Raw genomic sequence first — 25,698 nt, 5'->3', positions numbered from 1 at the left:
TCCTTTCTCATAACAGCACAGCAGCTAAGTGCAACTGGGGCATTCACACACACACACACACAGGGCCAGAGGGACACTGGGGGCTGGGAAGATTACCACAGCGACACTCACAGAATATTCTTCTCATGGTGAGCAGGTGCATATTCCACAGACACAGCACGTTCTTGTTTTTGTCTGTCTCTCGTGTCCTCTGTATCGCTCTCTTTCATTGGAAAAGATTTCATGCCTTTTTGATTGGAGATGGCACTGTGAAGTAACGATAAAAACCTTTACAGATGAAGACTGCTCTCTAATTGGATCCTATCTTTGTTTTGTCAGCAACACATGGTGCAAAGACTTACCGTGTGAAACCTGAGAGCTCCTTTGAATAAACTCACACGAGTGAAGCCGACTAGACTGGACCAGGTGGACCATCCGTCTGCACAGGGCTATCAGGGGAAGCAAGAGTGAAAGCAGGAGCAACTCTGGAATCTGTTACGTCCCACTATTTCAGAAATGGAGGCTTATGCTCATGAGCCTCTTCAGCTGGATGCAGAACAAAGTGGTCAACTGATGGGCTACAGTAAGACTGTTGGTAACCTACTGCCAGCTCCTCGTCTGCTGTCACAGGATAGAGGGCTTCACTTCACAGACCCCCCAATGGATTTGGGCACGGGCACGAAACAGCAGCGCAACGCTACAACGCCACCCGCGTCCAAGCTGGATTTGAACCAGAAAGGTCAGAGACAGGAACCAAAGTGGGGGCAGGGGGCTTATGGTCTTTGAGGACTGGGAATTTAGGCTATGCTGTTAATTAGTCATATCTAAATACAAGTTGTTAGTTCCTTTGCATTTGGTAAAGCCAATGCTGGTAGTTAATGTGATAGAGATACATCTAAGATGACAAAGTATGCAAAAAAAATGTTCTATGTGATAGCCAGTCACTTTTAAACCTAGAAAATCTTGATGTATATCACAATTAAATGAGTCATATGTAGTCATGTTGCTGGAATAGAGGCCCTTAAGGGACCCATATAGTATTTCTGGATTGGTAGAATAGAGGCCCTTTAAGGGACCCATATAGTATTTCTGGATTGGTAGACTGGATATCCTTGAGCTGTGCGCCAGACAGTGAGAGTGCTAAGCCCAAGTTCAAATGGGCCTAAACTGGTGCCTCAAATAGACCCTCATACACGAGGAATCTCTGACCCATATATCTAGTGACCCACATATTGAGGAACTCACAGAACTGCTTGAGGTCTCTCCCAGGTTTATTACAGACTTCAATGTCAACATTTAAAGCAGGCCATATAGGTATATATCTTTGCATATCTTTAGTATTATACAACGTTAAGATTACAAAAAGATTTAAGGCACTTTCTTTCTTTCCTTCAATTGCCCGGTGGAAATACACTGATCAGAGGCCTGAAAAAAGACAAACCTGTGAGTTTATCATGGAGACCTCCGAGTACACTAGCATAATGTCTAATTGTGTCTCTGTGTGTGATAGTGAGGTATGGTGAACATGAATGCAAGGCAATATGGATACTATTATCAAGCTGACAATCTTTGTTCTGCTGGCACTCACATGGGCTGTGTGAGGCAGGCATGTGATCTGCTGTTCGTAGGAAAGCAAGTGTAACTGAACCGTTTTCCTTTCTGTGTATTGCATTGAAGACACAGCTCTATCATGGGTTTCATTCACAGCTGCCCGAAAATGGGATTTGCAGGTCATGAAATTAGCTTTATGTTGTAGAACAACTGTTAAAATACTATTGTCCAGATCAGGGTTAGTTTTACATAGTTTTACAATATCACTGTTAAAAATCCTCATATTATTTCCCTAGTCTTTCACAATCTAAAGAGTAAACCAATCAATGACAATAGTAACTGATTGAGATATAAACAAATGCATAGATTTTGTCAAAGCCCCAATAAATCACATTACACCAATATTTACATATAACATACGCTGAACAGAAATGTACTGATACATTTGTGCTTTGAGTTTACAACGCAAACGTACTCTTTTGATCTCATTTCATGAATAGACCGCTAGTAAAGCTGCTGGTGCATTCTTGTCATTCTTCCACTGGTTGTGTGAAGACTTGCTTTATCTCATGGAAATCCAGGTGTACTGTATCTTCACTCGTACGCAGCAGCTGCCTGTTTTGAAACGTGATGTGGGCACTGTGGAGCTTGGGTTCAACCCATCAGTGACCTTCACCATGCAAACTCTACCAAAATAGATTCGGGAGTGAAAAGAAATATACAATTTCATATACAATATATTTGATATAGAAATGGACAAATACAAACCAAAACTTCTAGAATGACTTTCTTTGAACAAAACTCAGTCGTAGTTCCTACAGTAGGAAGTGCAAAATAGGATGTCAGTTGCTGTTGCTAAATCTGCTTTAGTGTCTGACCCTGCACGGACTCAACATATGCCGCAATCAATGACCAGTACTGCTGTGTTCAAGGGGAGAAGAATCTGAGTGTGTTTGTGTGTGTGTGTGTGTGTGTATGGGAGAGCTATTCTGCTTGCATTTGTATTGGGGAGTGCTTGCATGGTACTATTATTAGACAATGGCCATGGAGCACATACTCCAGCTCATGCATGCACTCTTCACTTGTCTAACTGAATGCTGTAGATTTCTAATAGGTTTCTCCTTTTAAAAAAATGCCCTTGAGCAAGAATGTATGCGTGTGTGTGTGTGTGTGTGTGTGTGTTTGATCAAATATGTAGTCAAGACACCGTCAATGTTGTAGCTGGAAGTGCTTCTTTTCAGTGAAATAACTACAGAGGTGTGCAAAATGCTACGCTCGTTCATTGCAAGCACCACTCCTGTTAGAGTGGCACATTGTGTTGATGGTCATGATCATGATGATAATCATAGTAGTTGTGCAAAATCATCAGCATTTGTGGGTTTGATTATGGTCACAAGGTGGATAGAAAGATATCATCAGAAACTCGTCAGTTGGGGGAAACACTAGCGCAGCATTGGTGCCTTATGGGTCCAGTGCCTATGAGGACGCAGGTTCGAGTCCAGCCTGAGGCCATTTCTCGAGCCCATTCCCCATCTCTCTCTCTCTCCCACTTGTTTCTTGTCTGATCTTCCCTGTCCTATCAGCTAAAGGCTAGAAAAGACCTAATGAAATAAAAAAAGAAACTAGGCAGTCTGTTGTAGTTTGAGAAGTAAGAAAAAGACTGGCCAAAAGAAAAAGCACAGATTAAAATAGGAAAAAGAACAGACTGAGGATGGAATAAATTGCCCATACCCAGCCCAGTCTCAGAATCTCAATCCTGTTGAGCTGTTATGGGATCAGCTTGACCATATGGTTTGTGAAGTTGGATTGGCCCATCAAGCCAATCCAATTTGTGGGAGATGCTCCAGCAGCATTAGGTGACATTTATGCTGCTTACCTCAAGAAATTGACAACGAATTCCAAAGTGTGCAAGGCTCTCATCACTGTTGTCAAACCATGTTAACGTCTTTTTTATAGTTGCTATTCACTCAATGTCACATTTTCTGAGTCATTCTATTTAAGCAGGAGTAGGTTTATGCGTGTCAGAGACCATACATGGAGACCGGAGAATGTTCTATCTGCTTCACAAGTCCGTTTAGATCAATCTTGAGATGCTGAACTACTTTTGTGATTTGCAAATTGGTTAGTTGTAATTGGTGCCACCTGACTTCTAAATTCAACAGTGGTGCTCTCAGTTAGCCAGCACAAATCCAAAACTTACATTTTGGATGCTGATTTGACAGCGATTACAAAAATGACACAGGTAGCCTAACTTTCACTTGCAAGCTACGTAGGATTTTGCATAATATAGGCCTACCTTTGTTTTCATTAAAAAGTCCCACCAAGGCCAACTAGCCCAGGCCTTTCTGATAATGTAATCACAAGCCTACGGGTAGTCGTTGTTGGCTGAAGTTAGTTTTTTAATAGTTTTAGGATAGGAGATCCAGTGACCATTTTTTGTGCACTTTTAAACCGAAAGTCTGCAAACAGTTGGTAGACCAACGAATAGCCTGATTAGGTTGTACAGCATACTTGTACAGATCATTCTTGATTTTTTTTTGTATATATATACCTGATATGTAGTAACTGGCTATACCAAGCCCATTATACACAAGTACCTACTGATCAAAAATCTACTGCTTACACTCCTGGCGCCAGCTAGAGTAAAGCATGAAAGGGTTAATCCAGCCGTCACCACGTGGATGATGCTATACGCTTAATGGGGAGGATATGACGCGGCGTCACAAACTGTCCTTTTAAACGCTGAAACACTGTAGCTAGAGGGAAAGAACCGAACTTCTCTGGGACCATCAAACTTAGTAAACTGTTGAAAGGAGGAAAAGGGTAATTATTGATCCTTTTTTATAAAAACATTAGTATACAGTGCAGAGATGAAGTGAACCAACTATAGCAAACGTTGGCGGAAAGCTAACTGCCTAGACTTGTCACACTCTCTTTCATCCTGCAAGGAAGCCTCGTTTGAAACATGTGCTCAGTTGAGAGAGATGGAGTGTGAAATTTGACGGGTTTTAGAGCTAGGGCTTTGAATATTTCGCATATTCCACATCACTGTGGCTAGATGATGGTAGGAAATATGTGAAGGTTAGCAATAGTTGTTAGCAGCTACCGTACTTCAGGCAGGACCACATTGTCTATTAATGTCTAGGTTGGGTGTGGGGTTGGATGGTGACCTACAGACAGTTTCGCGCTATAAATTGAATTGAACCGAATTTAAATTAATGGCGTCTTACGATTCTGCTATATTGACTCAATACGCATGTTATGCGTTGTTATCCTCATCTCTATCCGCAAACGAGTTATTGCCAGTCACTGCAATATGTTAGACATTGAATAGAAAATGCCTAACATATGTGATTACAGTAGGCTAGTGTTAACATCTTTATGAAAATGGGACAGTGCACCCCATAGCTTATTTCAGAGACGTGCATTGTGAAGTGAGCAGTCTGCGCAGATAAAAATGTGCCATCATGCCGCTAAATATAGCATCTTGGAAATGCTATGACGACGCAGTTTTGTGTGTGTGTGCGAAGAGGTTTATCCTCGTAGTTGTAACACACCACCCTAATGGGAGTGTGTTGCCGATGGATATTTGCGAGATGTAGGTCAGCAGGCCAGTCGGATAGGATTGCAGATATGAATGAATGGCGTCAAAACAGAATAGCCTGAAGTGTAGACGTCAAAACAGAATAGCCTGAAGTGTAGACTTTACCCTGTTTGACACTGACAACGGTGCTATTCCTAAAATTAAAGAGAAAGCTAGGCGACAAGAAGCCACCCTATTGACTGGGAAGGAATATTGTAGATTATCAGTCTGGTTGGCAGGAATAATTGTCATGTTGTAGGCTAGGGCATCGCTATTTTGAGCGTTGAGCTATGAAGTGCTGTCTCTTGCAAAGTAGCCTAATGTATTCGTTTATTGTAATATAGGCTACATCATCTTCACATAGGCGACATCAGGTAGCCTTCTTTTAGTCATGTGACCATAGATGTGTGCCTACAATTTATCGCATCTGTTTGTAGTTACGCAGCCCTGACTGGACAGACACTTAATCAGAGTTTTCCTAAAAATGTAACCTTCCATTTGAGTACAGTCACAGCCTCTCTCTCTCTCTCTCTCTCCCTCTCCCTTACCTCAACAGTATGGCAGATTACTTGATCAGTGGAGGCACAGGTTATGTTCCGGAGGACGGACTATCAGCCCAACAGCTCTTTTCTGTTGGTGACGGGCTCACCTACAAGTAAGTGGTACCGACGTCATTGTGACCTTTCTGAAGACACCTTTACTATGAACCGCTAACACTGGGTGAGGGTCAGAGCGCAATGTAATGGGCAACGCGTTACGTTTTAAATTGGCAGATCAGATCAGCAGTCTGTTGCAGACGGACTCAAGGCGGAAGAGCTATGCTCTAGTGGGGACGGTATTACTTACAAGTGAGTAGCCTAAACGGTCGACTTTACTTCCATCTGTTTACGACACTACACTGTAACTTGCAGCTTGAATGTTCATAGGGGAAGCAAATATTTTCTCCATTCAAATCTGTCCAGCCCCCTCCCCCCCATATACAAAAAATCCTTTCTTGGTAGATAATACATAATCAGAGAAGGTAAAGACCCTGGGTGCCCTATCAGAACATTCAGCAATAAATGAGTTGCAATCAAAATGGCCAGAGGCGAAGACACCTAGGTCAAAGTTGTTGTGATCACCGCTTGCAATCACACATCTCTGTGAATGACTTTTGCTTCCGTGAGTGATATGATTACATTCTGGCTGCCCTGAAGAATCATAATGCATGTCTTTACTATCTGATTCTGATTCATTTTGATAGAAAAGCGAATCACACATTATATTACATTAACACCCAGAGATTCATCATATCATTTAATCATCTCTATTCTTTAATCTCTGGTTTCTATTCATTCATTCATTCATTCATTCATTCATTCATTCACTCATTGTAATGACCTCAGAGTAGTCACATTGTAAACATGAGAGTTCAGTGAGCATCACTTGGTCAGTTGGTTCTTAATACCCGAGTTTTAAATTGATGTGACACCCTTCAGAATGGTGCCCAGGGCCGGTGGACGGCCTTTCTCATCATCAGAACTAATTCCTGTGTTTGTGAGTGTTTGGGATGCAAGTCAAATGTTTTGCACATTGAACTGTACAAAAATTCTCTAACTCTACTAATACTCTACTAAAATGTTGTTGGTTCTTGGGTCCCGGACAGTTTGTGTCCGACTCCTGTTCCAATTAAGCCATTTACATTTAGTAATTTAGCAGACGCTTTTATCCAAAGCGACTTACAATGTATACACATTTTACATTTACACTGCACATCAGGAGCAATTTGGGGTTCAGTGCCTTGCTCAAGGACACTTCGACAGGGAATCGAACGAGCAACCTTCTGATTACTAAACGACTTCACATATAGTTTTACTGACTAACCCTTTATACATGGTTGTCCCTTGTTGAGTAACATAACTGCACAGTGTTGTAGCTGCAACAGCATGGTGGTCAGCGTTCATATAACGGACTTTTAGGGTTTCTGTCAGACTTTAGAATCTAATATGATCATGGCATGGCATGGTATGTGGGGTGGAGGGGCACCCGAAGATGGATCTCCTCAGATTGAACCGTAGGACGATTATTGACAGAGGGTAGGATGTCATTTGTGGTGCACAGGGTTAATTGGGCACATGCCACTGTGTGTGATGTGGGATATCAGGCCGGGCCGTAATGAATTCCACACTGGGAAACAGAACGCTTGGCGCATGACTGTCCTTAGGCCCTGTCATGTGAGCTCATTTAGCTGTGGATGGGGGTGGGAGGTAAGTTCCCTGTGGATGGGTGTATGTCATTGGGATCCACATCATCTTGACACAAGTGCATGATTTTACCCCTGCACACATACATAGTGCACAAGCTTTCTTGCATAACCATATATTTGCACACATATTCACACTAACATGTAGAGAGGGAGGATTCACAACCGTGGCTCGCGTTACTGTGTTATTGTAGAGGGAACACAGCAGATCAGCTGCACTGATCATTTCACATGAACCTGAAAGTAATGCATGCCCAAGGAGAATTGGAAGTCTATCAGAAGATCAGACTGTCCGGTATAAGCACCGGTATAATCGGCTCTTAGTTGTTCTCAGATGCCACTGAACCTCTTTTATTACCTGTTGGAAATGCAGTAACAATAACCCAGGAGTGAATATAGTTGTCTGTTACTGGTGTTGGCAGAATAGCAGTCAAATGTAGTTTTGGGGTTGATCTATAAAGCTTCTAAAGTAATAAGTAGTGTTCAGTCGAGGTAAGGTCACCTCAAACATGGACGAAAAGGTGAGCGTGATTGCACCCACAGCAGCAGTCTGCCGTTGTATACCGTAACCAATGCAATCACTTGGATATTCACACTTCGCCCTACAAAAGAAAGGCTTAACTCTCCTACCACCTGTTTGATGGGCAATACATGTCATCTAACAAGGTCCGCAGTTCTGTAGCGCCCAAGACCCACTCACACTCTGAATACTGTTGAAATATGAATCAGTCAATGTTCAAAACGAGGTGATTGTCCAATGCACCTGGTCCAGATCTAGAAACGACTCGACTACTTTGTTCTTCTAAAGAAGAGATGGCAATCGAGACTCTTTTCATTGGTGGTTCCTCGTGGTGGAATGACCCACCTAGTGTTATCCAATCAAGTGACCACCATGGTACCTTCAAAGAGTGTCACAAAGGGTTTTAAAGACTTACTTCTTCAGAACTCCTCGGCCATTTTATATAATCATTAATTATAACGATCATTAATTATAATGATTATTAATGATGATAAATGATTATTGTTGTAAGTAGTAGTAATTTTACTTTGATCTGCATTTAGCTTCATTGGGCATAATGCTTTGGTTGTTCATATTGTTTTTTTGTTTTTTTTTGTAGGTCACTTTGGACAAAAGCGTCTGCTAAATACCATAACCGTTTTCGTCCGTTGTATCTCGAGACCAGCTGATTGTAGTTAAATAATACATACATTTTATGAAGGCTTGAGGCCTATATGTTGGTGTATTGTTGGACATTTTGTTTGTGTATATTCTGTAGATAAAAGAAAATGATGATTATAAGGGAAACTGTTTAACTTGAGCAGTTTTGAGCAGAGTTGGTAGTGACTCATAACAAAGCCATCTGCCTTTGCTTTCCTAGTGTTTCTGTGTTTTGCAATAGAATGATTCATATACCCTAACCATATTATATTCTAAGATCAGCCACTGCATGTTTTTATGTTTATAGGAGTCACAGCTTTTTCCACATCTGTCATCTGTAACAAATAACGTAGCTCTACAGTGCATATTCATGCATTTGAAAGAGGGTGGTTGAACGTTTCTGTTGTTGGCTGTTATGAATTTCATATACATGACAGAAATCTGTGGATTTATTGATGTATTGGTTCATGAGAGCAAGCGTAAAACAAATCACGTAGCCTTACAAAACATCAAATGTTGTTGGTTGAATGTTTCCAATGACAGAAACTCGCATTCTTTCAGAAACGTATCAAACTACACATCAGAAATGTAAATCAGTTCATTGGCTTGCTGGCATGCGTTTTGTGAAGGAGTCATATCGTTAGCCACCTCAGGTGTACTGGTGAATTAATTAAAGTCTCTGTCCACTAAAAAAAGTTTCAACTAACCTAACTTATTAAAGAGTATACACTTATACCTGATACATGAGTATCACATCTTAAAATTCACATCAAAAACAAAATTGTGGCGTTATCTGTGGATATTCAATGGGTCAAGATATCAGCTAACGTAAGCTAAATTAGCTAAATGTTATCACTCAAATGAATCCTGCTTTGCGGTAATGTTTGATTGAACATGAAAGGTTAATACGCCTCTTTCAAAACACCACATAAGCAAATCCTCAGCATTCCACAAGCGGTTGAGTATTTAGCAGAAGCTTTTGTCCAAAGAATGCAACAATACTAACCACTACATCACCAACACATATATACCCCCCCCCCCCCCCCCAATGGGATAATAAGCAATTCAAACAAAACTAGCAGACCTGTCAATCAGCTGAGTACAAGCACACTACAAAGTATTTGGTTGGACCTGTGATTGCTGTAATGAAATTGATATTGTGAAAACTGTGGGAGTTGACAAGCTGCCAAAAATGTCCAGTAAAAATAACAATTAATTGCACAATAGATTGCACAAGCAATGGCATGCTTTATGGGTTTCCATTCTTTATTCACACCTTCTATTCAGTACCATCTGCCTCCCACAAGAACTTGATGTCCTAGGTTCTGTATGAGTTGTGCTGCACAATTGATCTGATTCTTAATCTGATGATAATCAATCACAATGTCAGCCTGCGCAATTACATAACCACAAAGCTCTGTGATTTTATTAAGTATAAAATGTGCGTGTGTGAATGTGATGACTTATTCTCTGCCTGTGTGGAGTATGTTCATTATCTACGCCCATAACCAATCAGTCTCTGTTTAAGCAGTGAAGCATGTGCAGTGGACGCTCACATGACAGGTGTGCAGGCCAGAGGGCTGTACTTTGAAGGGACGTTAACCGACGCCAATTTAAGGGATCCTTTCCAGTTTGTTCCATGACTCCTATAATAACATTTGAGCCCATCAGTGGTGAAAATTAGCGGTTTACTTTGACACAGATGCTTGACTCAGGATTACAGTGTAGAACCGTTTTGTGGTTGCTGCTTTTAGCGTTCTAATTCAATACTGGTTAGAACCAGATTCAGGTTAAAAAAATCACAGTTTTTCTTTAACTCAGGGTTATCAAGAAAAGTCGAGGAAAGTCAAGGTTGACCGAATTGGATTGCCTAAATTGTACTACGACTGTGATTTTAAGGTGTTCGCTGACTCCATGTTGCTTAATCGGAGATTGGACGTTTGCATGAAAAGCACACTTTGGCCAATGCAGGCCAAGTTTACGACCACTGGCTCGTGGAACACCACGGCAGCCAAAAAGGCCAGACAGGCTTGTTATTGCCGTCAGAGTACATTTGTAATTTGATACCGTGTTTGTCGTAGGCTAGGCTATGTTGTCTATTTTGGCGGTTTTTGTCCATATTTAATATGATTTGAGATGTAAGGACACGTACAATAGTCTAGCTGAAGATGTTAACACAAGTAGAAACATTTAATTTAACCTACAAATGGGCTACAGTTCTGAAATTGACCCGTTACTCACCGATGAAGTAAAATCTACCGCTTAGGATAAATGTCTGAATATAATTATAATAGAACATAATAACCTCTTCCTCTATTCTCCTGAATTTCTCTAACGGGATTAATAAAAGTTTAGCTTATCTTATCTTAATGCTATTGGGTGAAGGATCACTACATTCTATCAATCATTTCAGCTGCAACCCTAGTTGAAAGCGCACCAGCAACAAGACCGGATTCAATTGAATATTTTTTATATCAAGTGGTAGGCTATGCATTACTGTTTTAGTATAGATGAGGTGTGTTGCCTACACTTACAATAGCCTATGCATGTGTCCACAGCAAACAGAAAAAGGCTGAGCTTGTGAACTGGAGGAGGTCCACCTCCTGCGACTTATTCACTCTTACAGGAGTTAACCACCATACACAGGAAGGACTTATTCACTCACAGGAGTTAACCACTGTACACAGGAAGGACTTTTTCACACTCACAGGAGTTAACCACTGTACACAGGAAGGACTTATTCACACTCACAGGAGTTAACCACTGTACACAGGAAGGACTTATTCACTCACAGGAGTTAACCACTGGGCCCTGGTGGAAGGACTTATTCACACTCACAGGAGTTAACCACTGTACACAGGAAGGACTTATTCACATTCACAGGAGTTAACCACTGTACACAGGAAGGACGTATTCACTCTCACAGGACTTATTCACACTCACAGGAGTTAACCACTGGGCCCTGGTGGAAGGACACCAGGGGTCAGGCAGTTCTGACTCAATGCCGCCCCTTTATGTACAGGGTCATATTATACCAGCTTGTTTGATTGCCAAGTTAAAGAGTTCACATGCTTGTCTTATGTACAGTTGAAGAGATGCTTTTGGGCTGCTCAAGCAAGTAGGCTCATGATGCCATTGGTTTATTATATCCTTAATGTAATATGACTGTCTCACACAACTGTGGTGGCTGGCTGCTGGTTAGATAGACTGTACAGCAAACAATGTTCGAGTCATACCAGTTGGATTTTCATGTAGATTCTGCACATACAATATACGTTTTATTTTTGCATGTTAGGAAAATTCTTAACCTATACCATTTGGTCTGATTTTTCCTCACACTCACAAAGGGGAAAAAAAAAAAAAAAACATTTCCTGATTTTTGTTTACAAAGAAAGTGGCTGGTCCGTGTGAGTAGACACACCCTGTGTGTTCAGCTTGCAGAGCACGGTCTTATTTTAGGCCCTGCTGTCTGACCACTTTCTGTGGAGGAGGCAAGCATTCTGTGGTCTCAATATGTAGTCATGGAGCACCCCACCCCCCCGTTTCCTCTCTGTCTGATGGCCCCCTGAAGCACTCCTTTCTTTTCTTTTTTTTTTGCATGAGCCATCATTCTTCCTTTGTCGCACTCTATCTGTTTTCTTCCCCTTGTAGGTTCCCTATACAGGTTCCTTTCCATACTTTCTCCCTCTGCTCTCCCGTATTTCCCTACTCCACCCTTCTGCCTTTCTCTCGGCTCACTGTTAAACAAAGTAGCGCCTGTTCCTCCTGTCCAGTGTGTGTGTGTGTGTGTTCACACCCGTCTGCCAAACCACACAGAGAGCCTCCCGTCTGAGGGAGGAGCAGGCTGGCCGCTGTGGTCACAACTACCGTCTGCACTGTATTGTGTTTATATATATCCAGTCTGACTGCGCAACTAAACTCGCCCACTACTCAGGATCTGTTTCAGACACAGCAGTTTGAACATGCATGCTCAAATGTGTTTAATTTCCCCCCTGTGTCAATTTTAGAAAAGGAGGCTTGGTTGGCCATTATTCAATTACAGAAGTGTTGCCCTGTAAGCTATAGTAACTATTTTCAATTATAGTAGTAGTTGTTTGAAATGAACTGTTGACTTAAGTATGAGTTATATTTGAGTTTCATGCATACTTCTGATTGAGTATGGATGGGGCGATCTCATTCTGGGTTACTGTAGTCCACTTCTGTGTCTAGATGTTCTCTTATGTCTGTTCTCTCCCTTTATTCCAGTGACTTTCTGATTCTACCAGGATTTATTGACTTCAGTGCTGATGATGTGGTAAGAATCCCATTGTGCTTTTTAAGATTCAAATAATCATTTAATAATGCTGGAAAAGCTCATCCACACCATATATGTATTGGATGCCCTCTAAACTTGTCGTGTTAAGAGGTTTGGGAGCCTGGTATGCTTAAAATCAATGGAATTGTATTGGCCTCCTTTTCTCAAGCAACTAGCTGCCAGTCTCCATAAGATGCCATCTGGGCTTCCTTAGCAGTACCACATTCAAAACAAAATGGCTGCATGTAATCTAGCTTCCCAAAAATCTCTCTCCATCTCTTTCTCTGTGACACTTTATTTTTTCTTTGCTCGCATATTCTATCACTCCTTCCTTCACAAATATTGTTTTTGTCGTCTCCTGACATTGATGTCTCTTTATAACGTGTGTCCTTTTTCTCCTCCGTTCACCTTTGTGCTCAGTGTTGTCATGTGGACAGGTACTGGGTGGGCTCAGGGTAGTTCTATGAATGAATAGGGTAACATAGTCCAAATGTAGTGTATGTGGTTCGTGTTTGTTTTACAGAATTGAAGATGACCTTGTTTACAACCACTGGTTCTCAACTGGTCTGGCCTTGGCACCCACAATTTCCCATGGTCATTAAGTTGTGACTCAAATTCTACAGCCTAGAATTCAAGCCATAAAATAAACAGACAAATATAAACATGGGGCCTACTTTTATCCCTGCATTCACATCATCTAAGTCGAAGACATCAGATAGAATAGACATCGAAGTCTAAGACTTCACGTTATATATTCATCAAATTAGGGGGTGACAGTGGTACAGGAGGTAGAGAAGTCGTTTAGTAATCAGAAGGTTGCTAGTTCGATTCCCTGTCGAAGCGTCCTTGAGCAAGGCCCTGAACCCCTAATTGCTCCTGATGTGCAGTGTGCCATCAGTGTAAATGTAAAATGTGTATACATACATTGTAAGTCGCTTTGGATAAAAGCGTCTGCTAAATGACTAAATGTAAATGTAAATGTAAAATTAGCTTGTTGCACAAACATAGGCAACATGTTGATTTCTTTCCCACACACAAAACTGCATATAACACACCTGCAACTGCAAATTACAAAAAAATACATTACCAGCAATATCACTACAGGAATTGGCTAATACATTCCCCAACAATATAACTACAGTAATTAGCTAAAATGTGTAACAATTGTGAGTTCTAACACACAAATTCTCGCCCATCCGTTCCATCCATGTGAACAGCAATTGAGTTGAAGCTCTCCTCGCTCACAGTACAGCAGTGCTCCAGCCAACACTTCAGACTCTCACACAGAAGGCAGTGCATCTGTCACTCACGCAGAACTTTCTCTGAGACCTCCCTTTTCCCTTTTGATAAAAAGATAACATTAATGTTCATATATTTCCTACCACAGTCATTCAAGTTACACACACGAACTCTTCGACCCGTTCAGAATGATTCCACTACCCACCAGTTGAGAAACACTGGTTTCAACCATTCTGAACGACTCACAAGCCTGGTTTATCCATGCAGTGTTAGTCTGCCCCCTTGTGGAGAAATCAACACAAATCCAAATATAAGAAATTATTGGGCTTAACTCCCATGGTGGAGTAGCTGCTGAAAGTGAAACTGAACGTATCTTCCTCTGTAGGACCTCACATCTGCTGAAAGTGAAACTGAATGTATCTTCCTCTGTAGGACCTCACATCTGCTGAAAGTGAAACTGAATGTATCTTCCTCTGTAGGACCTCACATCTGCTGAAAGTGAAACTGAATGTATCTTCCTCTGTAGGACCTCACATCTGCTGAAAGTGAAACTGAATGTATCTTCCTCTGTAGGACCTCACATCTGCTGAAAGTGAAACTGAATGTATCTTCCTCTGTAGGACCTCACATCTGCTTTAACCAAAAAAATCACGCTGAAGACGCCACTCATTTCATCACCGATGGATACAGTGACGGAGTCTTCAATGGCCATAGCCATGGCGGTAAGCCCCTCTTCTCTGGCTTCCTTGCTGCTACGTTTGCTGAGTAAGATATGAATGGTTTCCTCTAATGGATGACTTGTTTTCTAGCTTATGGGGGGCATTGGCATTATACATCACAACTGCACTCCAGAATTCCAGGCTAATGAAGTTCGCAAAGTGAAGGTAAGAAATGGCTATTTTAAGGACATTACAAGTTTTCTAATTCATGCGTTCCTGCTCTGCAGTTTTGTTCAAGGTTGAGGTTTTGCATATGCACTCACTGATCACTTTATCAGTGACGCCTCTATGCACTTATTTCTGCACTATATATTAATCAGCCACTTGTGTGGCAGCTGTGCAGTGCATGAGATCATGCCGATACGGGTCAGGAGCTTCAGTTCATCCACCATCAGAATGGGGGAAGAAATGTGATCGTTGCTGTCAGACAGGCTCTTTTGAGTAATTCTGTCAACCATCAGTTCAGTTCATGAGTGGCAGTTCTGCGGACAGAAACGCCTTGTTTATAAGGTTAACTCCGGTTGCGGTAACTCTATAACCACGAGAACCACTCGGTACAATTGTGGTGATCTGGAAAGCATCTCAGAATGCTCAACACATCATCAAACCTTGAGATGGAGGGGCCACAACAGCAGAAGACCTGGTCAAGTTCCACTTCTGTCAGCCAAGAACAGAACGCTGTGAGCCTCACCAGAACTGGGCACTTGTAGACCGGAAAAACATAGCATAGGTCTGGTGGTCTGGTTTCTGCTGAGACACAGTAGGCTAGGCTAGAGCTAGGCTCAGAATTTGGTGCCAATAGCATGAATCCATGGAGCCAACCTGCATTGGTTTAGTGGTGTGGGGAATGTTTTCTTGGCACACTTTGCCCTGTAAATGCCAACCAATCATCTCTTGATCTCCTGCTGACCCTGGGCAGCCCTTCGTGGCCACGATTGACCTATCCTCTAATGGCTGCTTCCAGCATGATAATGCACCATGTCACTAAGCTCAAGTCATCTCCAACTAGTGTCATGACTCACATAACAGTGAGTTCAGTGTTCTTCCGTGGCCTTCCCAGTCACCGGATCGAAATCTAATAGAACACGTTTGGGAGCTGACAAATCTGAAAGATTGTGTGATGCAGTCATGTCAGCACGTACCAGAATCTCAGGAATGTTCCAACATCTTGTGGAATCCATGACCTGAAGAATTGTGTGTGTGTGTGTTTTGGGAGCAGAGGGAGGCCCTACCCAGTGTTAGTATCGTGTTCCCAATACAGGGCTCAGGGAGGGCATGTTTAATTTGGGCTCTTTTTTTGTCAGACCAACTTATGCAGAACAAGAACAAGCTAGAATCTGTGAAAAAAAAAGAAATTCAACCATGCTAAAAGTTCCAATATATTTGTGTGTGTGTGTGTGTGTGTGTGTGTGTGTGTGTGTGTGTGTGTGTGTGTGTGTGTGTGTGTAGAGGTTTGAGCAAGGTTTCATCACAGACCCGGTCGTCATGAGCCCGCACCACACAGTGGGTGACGTGTCTGAGGCCAAGGTGCGCCACGGCTTCTCGGGCATCCCCGTCACAGAGACTGGCAAGATGGGCGGCAAACTGGTGGGCATCGTCACGTCACGAGACATCGACTTCCTGTTGGAGAAAGACCACGGCAAGCCTTTGTCTGAGGTATGTTTGTGTGCATGTCTGTTAGCTGTGGGGTTGGGATATGATGGTGTGTTTGTGAGTGAGTGTCTGTTAGCTGTGAGGTTGGGATATGATGGTGTGTTTGTGAGTGAGTGTCTGTTAGCTGTGGGGTCGGGATATGATGGTGTGTTTGTGAGTGAGTGTCTGTTAGCTGTGGGGTTGGGATATGATGGTGTGTTTGTGAGTGAGTGTCTGTTAGCTGTGGGGTTGGGATATGATGGTGTGTTTGTGAGTGAGTGAGTGAGTGTTAGCTTGGGGTTGGGATAGGATGGTGTGCTTGTGAGTGAGTGAGTGTCTGTTAGCTGTTGGGTTGGGATATGATGGTGTGTTTGTGAGTGAGTGAGTGAGTGTTAGCTTGGGGTTGGGATAGGATGGTGTGCTTGTGAGTGAGTGAGTGTCTGTTAGCTTGGGGTTGGGATATGATGGTGTGCTTGTGAGTGAGTGTCTGTTAGCTGTGGGGTTGGGATAGGATGGTGTGTTTGTGAGTGAGTGTCTGTTAGCTGTGGGGTCGGGATATGATGGTGTGTGTGTGAGTGAGTGTCTGTTAGCTGTGGGGTCGGGATAGGATGGTGTGTTTGTGAGTGAGTGAGTGTCTGTTAGCTTGGGGTTGGGATATGATGATGGTGTGTTTGTGAGTGAGTGTCTGTTAGCTGTGGGGTTGGGATATGATGGTGTGTTTGTGAGTGAGTGTCTGTTAGCTGTGGGGTCGGGATATGATGGTGTGTTTGTGAGTGAGTGAGTGTCTGTTAGCTTGGGGTTGGGATATGATGATGGTGTGTTTGTGAGTGAGTGTCTGTTAGCTGTGGGGTTGGGATATGATGGTGTGTTTGTGAGTGAGTGTCTGTTAGCTGTGGGGTCGGGATATGATGGTGTGTTTGTGAGTGAGTGTCTGTTAGCTGTGGGGTCGGGATATGATGGTGTGTTTGTGAGTGAGTGTCTGTTAGCTGTGGGGTTGGGATATGATGGTGTGTTTGTGAGTGAGTGTCTGTTAGCTGTGGGGTTGGGATATGATGGTGTGTTTGTGAGTGAGTGTCTGTTAGCTTGGGGTCGGGATATGATGGTGTGTTTGTGTGCATGTCTGTTAGTTTGGGGTTGGGATATGATGATGGTGTGTTTGTGAGTGAGTGAGTGTTAGCTGTGGGGTTGGGATATGATGATGGTGTGTTTGTGAGTGAGTGTCTGTTAGCTGTGGGGTTGGGATATGATGATGTGTTTGTGAGTGAGTGTCTGTTAGCTGTGGGGTTGTTATATGATGGTGTGTTTGTGAGTGAGTGTCTGTTAGCTGTGGGGTCGGGATATGATGATGATGTGCTTGTGAGTGAGTGTCTGTTAGCTGTTGGCTTGGGATATGATGGTGTGTTTGTGAGTGAGTGAGTGTCTGTTAGCTGTGGGGTCGGGATATGATGGTGTGTTTGTGAGTGAGTGTCTGTTAGCTGTGGGGTTGGGATATGATGATGATGTGCTTGTGAGTGAGTGTCTGTTAGCTGTTGGCTTGGGATATGATGGTGTGTTTGTGAGTGAGTGAGTGTCTGTTAGCTGTGGGGTCGGGATATGATGGTGTGTTTGTGAGTGAGTGTCTGTTAGCTGTGGGGTTGGGATATGATGGTGTGTTTGTGAGTGAGTGAGTGTCTGTTAGCTGTGGGGTCGGGATATGATGGTGTGTTTGTGAGTGAGTATCTGTTAGCTTGGGGTTGGGATATGATGATGGTGTGTTTGTGAGTGAGTGTCTGTTAGCTGTGGGGTCGGGATATGATGGTGTGCTTGTGAGTGAGTGTCTGTTAGCTGTTGGGTTGGGATATGATGGTGTGTTTGTGAGTGAGTGAGTGTCTGTTAGCTGTGGGGTTGGGATATGATGATGGTGTGTTTGTGAGTGAGTGTCTGTTAGCTGTGGGGTTGGGATATGATGGTGTGTTTGTGTTTGAGTGTCTTGATGGATGTTTTGTTTTTCAGGTAATGACTAAAAGAGAAGAACTTGTTGTTGCTCCAGCTGGTGTCACTTTGAAGGAGGCTAACGACATACTCCAGCGCAGTAAGAAAGGTAACTGGAGAACAGACCAGATTGATGAGCAACCGGAATCCAAAACATTATTCATAGTGCAACACATCCACTTCTCTGCAAATAATGTGTTAAATATCCATGTTTTGATTTATGAATTGTTTTCTGTATGCATTTGTTTGACAATAACTATGAAATGATCCAAACGGTAATGGGATTGAGAGCTTGACCGCTAACAGGCGTCTGCGTTTCCATTTAGGCAAACTTCCCATTGTGAATGACAAGGATGAGTTGGTGGCCATCATCGCACGCACAGACCTGAAGAAGAACAGGGATCACCCCCTGGCCTCCAAAGACTCGCGCAAACAGCTGCTGTGTGGCGCTGCCATCGGCACCCGCGAGGACGACAAGTACCGCCTGGACCTCCTCACGCAGGCGGGCGTGGACATGGTGGTGCTGGTGAGGACTTATCTGTGGACATGATTCTTGGGCCGAGACAGTCAAGATACAAATTATAGGCCTCTACTCCTATTACCAGACTTGGACTTAAGTGACTCTATAAGGGATTCATGAATTTTGAGTTTGCATGAATACAAATAACCACTGGTATTGGCTAGTTTCACCCAGAATTCTGTGCAGAAGTCATCATTGCTACCTTCAAATAGTTTTCTGACTCTTGTCCAGTAATGCAATATATCAATAACATCTCAAACTACCAGTTAACATGCTTGATACTTACTTGATGCTTGATACATATATCGGTTATATTTGCAACTGACCGAGAGAACAGCCCTGGTAATGTGTAATTTTTGTCATTAACAGGTCAATTAATTTACACTGTTGATGCTGCTTAAAAAAATGTCATAATCATAGGATGGACTCAGCCTTCAAACTTTTTGGGGGAATTATTCTTAAGAGCAAATGAAAAATGTTTGATACTTCATTGTTTTTTTTATATATATATACATATACATATATTGGTTATATTTGCAAGTGACCGAGAGAACAGCCCTGGTAATGTGTCATTTTTGGCATTAACAGGTCAATTCATTTACACTGGTGATGCTGTTTTTGATAATCATAGGATGGACTCGTGGAAATGTTCCCACATGTTCTCTATTCAGCTGCTGACTACCCTTTCTCTATTAGGATTCTTCCCAAGGCAACTCGGTCTATCAGATCAGTATGATCCACTACATCAAGCAGAAGTATCCGGAGCTGCAGGTGGCCGGGGGAAATGGTGAGTGATTGGCCTGTTAGAGATGGTTCTGATCTGTTCATGATGATGGTGAGTGATTGGCCTGTTAGAGATGGTTCTGATCTGTTCCAGATGGCTGTGTGTCTGTTAGAGATAGTTCTGATCTGTTCATGATGATGATGGTGAGTGACTGGCCTGTTAGAGATGGTTCTGATCTGTTCCAAATGGTGAGTGACTGGCCTGTTAGATGGTTCTGATCTGTTCCAAATGGTGTGTGTCTGTTAGAGATGGTTCTGATCTGTTCCAAATGGCTGTGTGTGTCTGTTAGAGATAGTTCTGATCTGTTCCTAATGGTGAGTGATTGGTCTGTTAGAGATAGTTCTGATCTGTTCCAAATGGCTGTGTGTGTCTGTTAGAGATGGTTCTGATCTGTTCCAAATAGCTGTGTGTGTCTGTTAGAGATGGTTCTGATCTGGTCATGATGGTGAGTGATTGGTCTGTTGGGGCGACAGTGGTACAGTGGTAGAGAAGTCGTTTAGTAATCAGAAGGTTGCTAGTTCGATTCCCTGTCGAAGCGTCCTTGAGCAAGACACTGAACCCCTAATTGCTCCTGATGTGCAGTGTGCCATCAGTGTAAATGTAAAAATGTAAAATGTGTATACATTGTAAGTCGCTTTGGATAAAAGCGTCTGCTAAATGACTAAATGTAAATGTCTGTTAGAGATGGTTCTGATCTGTTCCAAATGGCTGTGTGTGTCTGTTAGATATGGTTCTGATCTGTTCCAAATGTCTGTGTGTGTCTGTTAGAGATGGTTCTGATCTGTTCATGATGATGGTGAGTGATTGGCCTGTTAGAGATAGTTCTGATCTGTTCCAAATGGCTGTGTGTGTCATGCTGCTGTTTCTTCTTCTGTGTTTTGTGCAGTGGTGACCGCTGCCCAGGCGAAGAACCTGATCGATGCTGGAGCGGACGCCCTGCGAGTGGGCATGGGCTGCGGGTCCATCTGCATCACACAGGAAGGTATGGAGGGGGGGCCTTGGGACTCAACATGTTAATGATTCACTTAGGTTCACCAGTCGACTGTGCTGGCAGGAGTCGAGCAGGATCTGTGCATGTCCCCCCCCCTGTTCTATACCAAAGGTAGATGGGCGGTGGAGGGGAGGGGTGAGATTGAGAGCGAGCACCAAAGCAAGTGCTGCGGCTGATGAGGCATATTGAGTTGAAATGAAGGGTGTTTGATATGATATGAGAGGGCTGCGGCTGATGAGGCATATTGAGTTGAAATGAAGGGTGTTTGATATGATATGAGAGGGCTGCAGCTGATGAGGCATATTGAGTTGAAATGAAGGGTGTTTGATGATATGAGAGTGCTGTGGCTGATGAGGCATATTGAGTTGAAATGAAGGGTGTTTGATATGATATGAGAGGGCTGTGGCAAGTGTGTTCATTGTTATGAACTTGTGTTTAGAATGCCATTGACTGACTGGTTGTATTTAGAATGCCATTGACTGACTGGTTGTATTTAGAATGCCATTGACTGACTGGTTGTATTTAGAATGCCATTGACTGACTGGTTGTGTTTAGAATGCCATTGACTGACTGATTGTGTTTAGAATGCCATTGACTGACTGACTGTGTTTAGAATGCCATTGACTGACTGGTTGTGTTTAGAATGCCATTGACTGACTGGTTGTATTTAGAATGCCATTGACTGACTGGTTGTGTTTAGAATGCCATTGACTGACTGGTTGTGTTTAGAATGCCATTGACTGACTGGTTGTGTTTAGAATGCCATTGACTGACTGGTTGTATTTAGAATGCCATTGACTGACTGGTTGTATTTAGAATGCCATTGACTGACTGGTTGTGTTTAGAATGCCATTGACTGACTGGTTGTGTTTAGAATGCCATTGACTGACTGGTTGTATTTAGAATGCCATTGACTGACTGGTTGTGTTTAGAATGCCATTGACTGACTGGTTGTGTTTAGAATGCCATTGACTGACTGGTTGTATTTAGAATGCCATTGACTGACTGGTTGTGTTTAGAATGCCATTGACTGACTGGTTGTGTTTAGAATGCCATTGACTGACTGGTTGTGTTTAGAATGCCATTGACTGACTGATTGTGTTCCTCCTCCAGTCATGGCGTGTGGCCGGCCGCAGGGCACCTCGGTGTACAAGGTGGCGGAGTACGCCAGGCGCTTTGGTGTGCCCATCATTGCCGACGGCGGCATCCAGACGGTGGGCCACATAGTGAAGGCCCTGTCTCTCGGCGCCTCCACAGGTCTGTGCTCTTTGAATGATGATCCACCTTTGGGACCCATTATGCTTGTCCTAATACCATTCATTTGCCAATGCATACTGAAGTGTAACCTCAATATTACATTGACAGCAATGCATTTACTCATTTCTCATACTCATCAGTTGACCTCTTGACCTCTCTTCCCAATAGTGATGATGGGCTCTCTGCTGGCGGCCACGACTGAAGCCCCAGGGGAGTACTTCTTCTCCGACGGCGTGAGGCTCAAGAAGTACAGAGGAATGGGCTCTTTGGACGCCATGGAGAAGAACATCAGCAGTCAGAAACGCTACTTCAGGTCTGAAGACCACCTGCCATTGCATTCATGCATGTAGCAGAAACCATGTCATCTCTGATCCCGTGTATATAGTCTTAAATACCTGGGATTTAAAGATCATTTGACTTGGGTTTTGGGTTTCACCAACAAGAATCTTTTGCCTCCAAATGGATGTTTTTAAAAAAAATATTTTATGGTTGACTGATCTTTGCTGTTTTATTTTGGCAGTGAGGGAGACAACGTTAAAGTGGCTCAGGGGGTATCCGGCTGTGTTCAGGATAAAGGCTCCATCCACAAATTCATCCCTTATCTGATTGCTGGCATTCAGCACGGCTGCCAGGACATCGGAGCCAAAAGCCTGTCTGTACTACGGTGGGTGTCTCTTTGGGTTTCTCATTGTTTTTCTGGAGAGCGAGAGAATAAGAGTGGCCTTAAGTCTCACTTACTGAATGTCCCTCTGGCTCCACCATCTACATTTACATTACATTTACATTACATTTAGTCATTTAGCAGACGCTTTTATCCAAAGCGACTTACAAGGATGTATACACATTTTTCACTGATGGCACACTGCACATCAGGAGCAATTAGGGGTTCAGTGTCTTGCTCAAGGACGCTTCGACAGGGAATCGAACTAGCAACCTTCTGATTACTAACCGACTTCTCTACCCCCTGCACCACTGTCGCCCATCTAGCTCCATGATGTACTCCGGAGAGCTGAAGTTTGAGAAGAGGACCACGTCCGCCCAGGTGGAGGGAGGAGTGCACGGCCTCCACTCGTAAGTCAGCACAGAGGGGTTGGACCACAGAGGGGTTGGGGTTCTGGAGACTACTTGAGGCAGGAGGGAGTTAGCATTTGGTTTATCAGGACCAATCTATCCCTTCTCTGAAGGCAGTCACATCATTAGCCTTGACTTAGATGTGTTTTTCAGCTAATCAAAGAAAAATGAGCGAATAAAAGAATAAATGTGTACGTAGTCCTCATCCACAGTGAAATCTTTCCTCTGTTTGTCTCTCTGCCGGGCCTGTAGGTACTCTTTTGTACCATGTAAGTACATGCTAAGCTTGTAGTGAAGAGTCATCCAAATGGTTGCTGTAGTGATATGCCATAGAAAGCTGGGAGGAATTCAGTCGCCACATTAATATGCCATGACGTGAATAGACAACGGGCCAACTGTTTCAATCTTTGTGTACAACTTGCCATAGAACCATTTTTGTACGCACAATCCTACGCCATAGAACCATGTGTACATAGAACCATGTGTACGCACAATCCTACGATGTGTGTACAAAGGTTTTCAAACCCGTTCCCGTCATAATCTGAAAGTGATGGAACAGCCTTAAAGTCATGTACTTGTGAATGCGCTTAATATCCACCCCCATAATGATCCTTATATAAAAGACGCACCAGATTGCTCAGATTAGCATGAACATCTTATGGGTACACCTCCTCATAGAAGAAGGTGTGCCTATGGATGCACTTGAAATATATCTCCTGCTGTAAATTCAGCCGCCATTTTGAGTCGCGTCAAGATGTGGCCTTCAGGACTGAACTGATCGGCTGTATGCTAATATGGTGACCAATTGCTGTAGACTGAGCGAGTAGCATATTGATTTGTATTGATCTGTACCCAGCATTGTGGGGATCTGAAATGGATTTGCGTTCGCAGTTACGAGAAACGGCTGTACTGAGACGGAACTGAGGGAGGAGCCTGATGTCCCCACTGCAGCTGCGACCAAACGCAAACGATGTATCTGACAACACCTCACCCAGTCCCTTGGACCCCACCACAGAACTCCCTGTCCCTCCCAAGGCCCCCCTCAGACAGACACAGGATGCTAGGACCGAGGGACCCCTCAGGACCCCTCAGGACCCATGGGATTCACACTACAGATGGAACATCAGGGTTTACAGGAACAATCCCAGTGAACAAATTGACTAGTGATCTCTCGATTTTGATTTGTGTGCGCGTGTGTACATGTGTTATGGTGGTGATAATCACAGCGGAGATGGCCTCTCTGGTACTGGTCAAGCTGTTTATAGTCTCTGAAGTAACATGAGACGCTGCACCCTTACCAGCAGTTCCATGTTTTTGAAGTTTCCATTGCCAACACACTTCCAGAAGTCCACTCCATGCCAACCGAGTGTGTCAGTACTCTTAGTGTGGAGTAGTTTTGTAACTATTGAAGTTCTAAAAAAATGTGTAGTTTTGTAACCATCAAAGTTGGTTTTCTTTTTGAAAATTTGAAATGTTTCTGTTCCACCATCTGAATGTGTCTTCCTTCCTTACGGGGTCTCCCACCATGTTTCTCAATCACCAGTTATATGAAGGTTGTCCTCCATGTTTCTCAATCACCAGTTATATGAAGGTTGTCCTCCATGTTTCTCAATCACCAGTTATATGAAGGTTGTCCTCCATGTTTCTCATCACCAGTTATATGAAGGTTGTCCTCCATGGAGAAGTTTACTTCTTGTGTTGGTCGGTCATACCCCATCAAAGAACCTTAAACCAAATGAATATTCCGCCTCTCCTAGAGTATAATGAAGTTTTGTTCAGTGTGCCGTTTCCACTCATGTCAAGGTTTGGGACCAGAAGCTAGCTCTAGCTTTTATTTTTCTGGGATGGTTTTCATCCTAATATATGTCGGATGACAATCGAGAATCTCCTGACTGGAATTTTAAAAAAAATATGTAAATTGTTCCAGACTGATGCAGAAGAGACTGGCCTGTATGAGGGCTTTTGATATGCATGTTCTGTTAATTGATGATTCTTTTTTTTTTATAGCCATATCATGGCTGTATTTGTACTAGACTTTTTCCTATTAACCTTCTGCTGATTGGTCTGTATTTCTCATGCGCTAACACGACTTCCACGTCAGTCAGGAAGCGCCGTGCCGCCGGTCACATACAGTATTTTGCTAATTTGCTAACTATTAACTTCTGTTATGTGTGTCTTGCGTTGTTACTCTGGCTTATGTGTTTTGTTTGGGATGCCAATAATATGCCTTTTAAATAGAGGACCACGTGCAAAATGCTGAGGTCAGAAGTCTTCTATCTAAATAAGCTTAGATCCATCCAGTGTATGCGCTGTGCTTTTTGTCACAGGTCTTTTGAAGTGGGCTTAATCGCCTTTACCTTCTGTACATCATCTTACATCTTGGATGTAGTTCCGTTCCCCCCCCCCTCCCCCGCATTGCAAAAACTGTTTTGCTGCGAACATTACCTCATCGTCTGACACGCAGTGGTGGAGCCTTGTTGTACTGTATGTTAATGTACATGATGTGTGAAGTTGATGCAGTTAACCCCTGGGAATGTTTGTTGCTAGTTGGAGGTTACATAAATCATGGTCAATAATCTCTTGGCTTGCCTTGTAGATATAACAATATTTACAACCCACTATTTAGCTGACATTAAAGTTGCTTATGCTGTCCAATATTGTTGTAAAATAAATGCAAAATAAAAAAATTGTGTTTCATTCAGCATT

General features: G+C 43.0%; 1 protein-coding gene across 6 annotated transcripts; it reads left to right on the top strand.

The window, feature by feature from the left end:
* Window positions 1–354: 354 nt before the first annotated feature.
* On the top strand, window positions 355–25,621 carry impdh1b (IMP (inosine 5'-monophosphate) dehydrogenase 1b). 6 transcript variants are annotated; one of them, XM_031583429.2, is made up of 17 exons: window positions 355–718; window positions 5,670–5,768; window positions 5,887–5,961; window positions 12,760–12,808; window positions 14,668–14,769; window positions 14,857–14,931; window positions 16,216–16,422; window positions 18,391–18,478; window positions 18,696–18,895; window positions 19,586–19,676; window positions 20,560–20,655; window positions 21,778–21,921; window positions 22,090–22,234; window positions 22,442–22,585; window positions 22,909–22,992; window positions 23,245–23,261; window positions 23,884–25,621. In XM_031583429.2, the coding sequence occupies exons 2-17, from the start codon at window positions 5,671–5,673 to the stop codon at window positions 23,970–23,972; spliced, it is 1,704 nt and encodes a 567-aa protein (XP_031439289.1). In that variant the 5' UTR covers window positions 355–718; window position 5,670; the 3' UTR covers window positions 23,973–25,621. The 6 variants fall into 6 exon arrangements, with proteins under 6 accessions (XP_031439289.1, XP_031439294.1, XP_031439287.1 ...); XM_031583427.2 differs by lacking the exon at window positions 355–718 and adding an exon at window positions 3,566–4,353; XM_031583430.2 differs by lacking the exons at window positions 355–718; window positions 5,887–5,961 and adding an exon at window positions 3,566–4,353.
* Window positions 25,622–25,698: the final 77 nt, after the last annotated feature.

This window comes from Clupea harengus, chromosome 16 (assembly GCF_900700415.2).
Source record: "Clupea harengus chromosome 16, Ch_v2.0.2, whole genome shotgun sequence".
Lineage (NCBI taxonomy): Eukaryota > Metazoa > Chordata > Actinopteri > Clupeiformes > Clupeidae > Clupea > Clupea harengus.
Note: the sequence above shows the minus strand (reverse complement) of the source record. Positions and strands in the feature narration are given on the sequence as shown.

Bases quoted from the DNA above. Each gene is read 5' to 3' on its own strand.
- impdh1b (XM_031583429.2), top strand. From the start codon at position 5,671: ATGGCAGATTACTTGATCAGTGGAGGCACAGGTTATGTTCCGGAGGAC. The intron at 12,809-14,667 runs GTAAGAATCCCA...CTTCCTCTGTAG, and splicing joins ACTTCAGTGCTGATGATGTG to GACCTCACATCTGCTTTAAC. The intron at 22,235-22,441 runs GTCTGAAGACCA...TTATTTTGGCAG, and splicing joins AGTCAGAAACGCTACTTCAG to TGAGGGAGACAACGTTAAAG.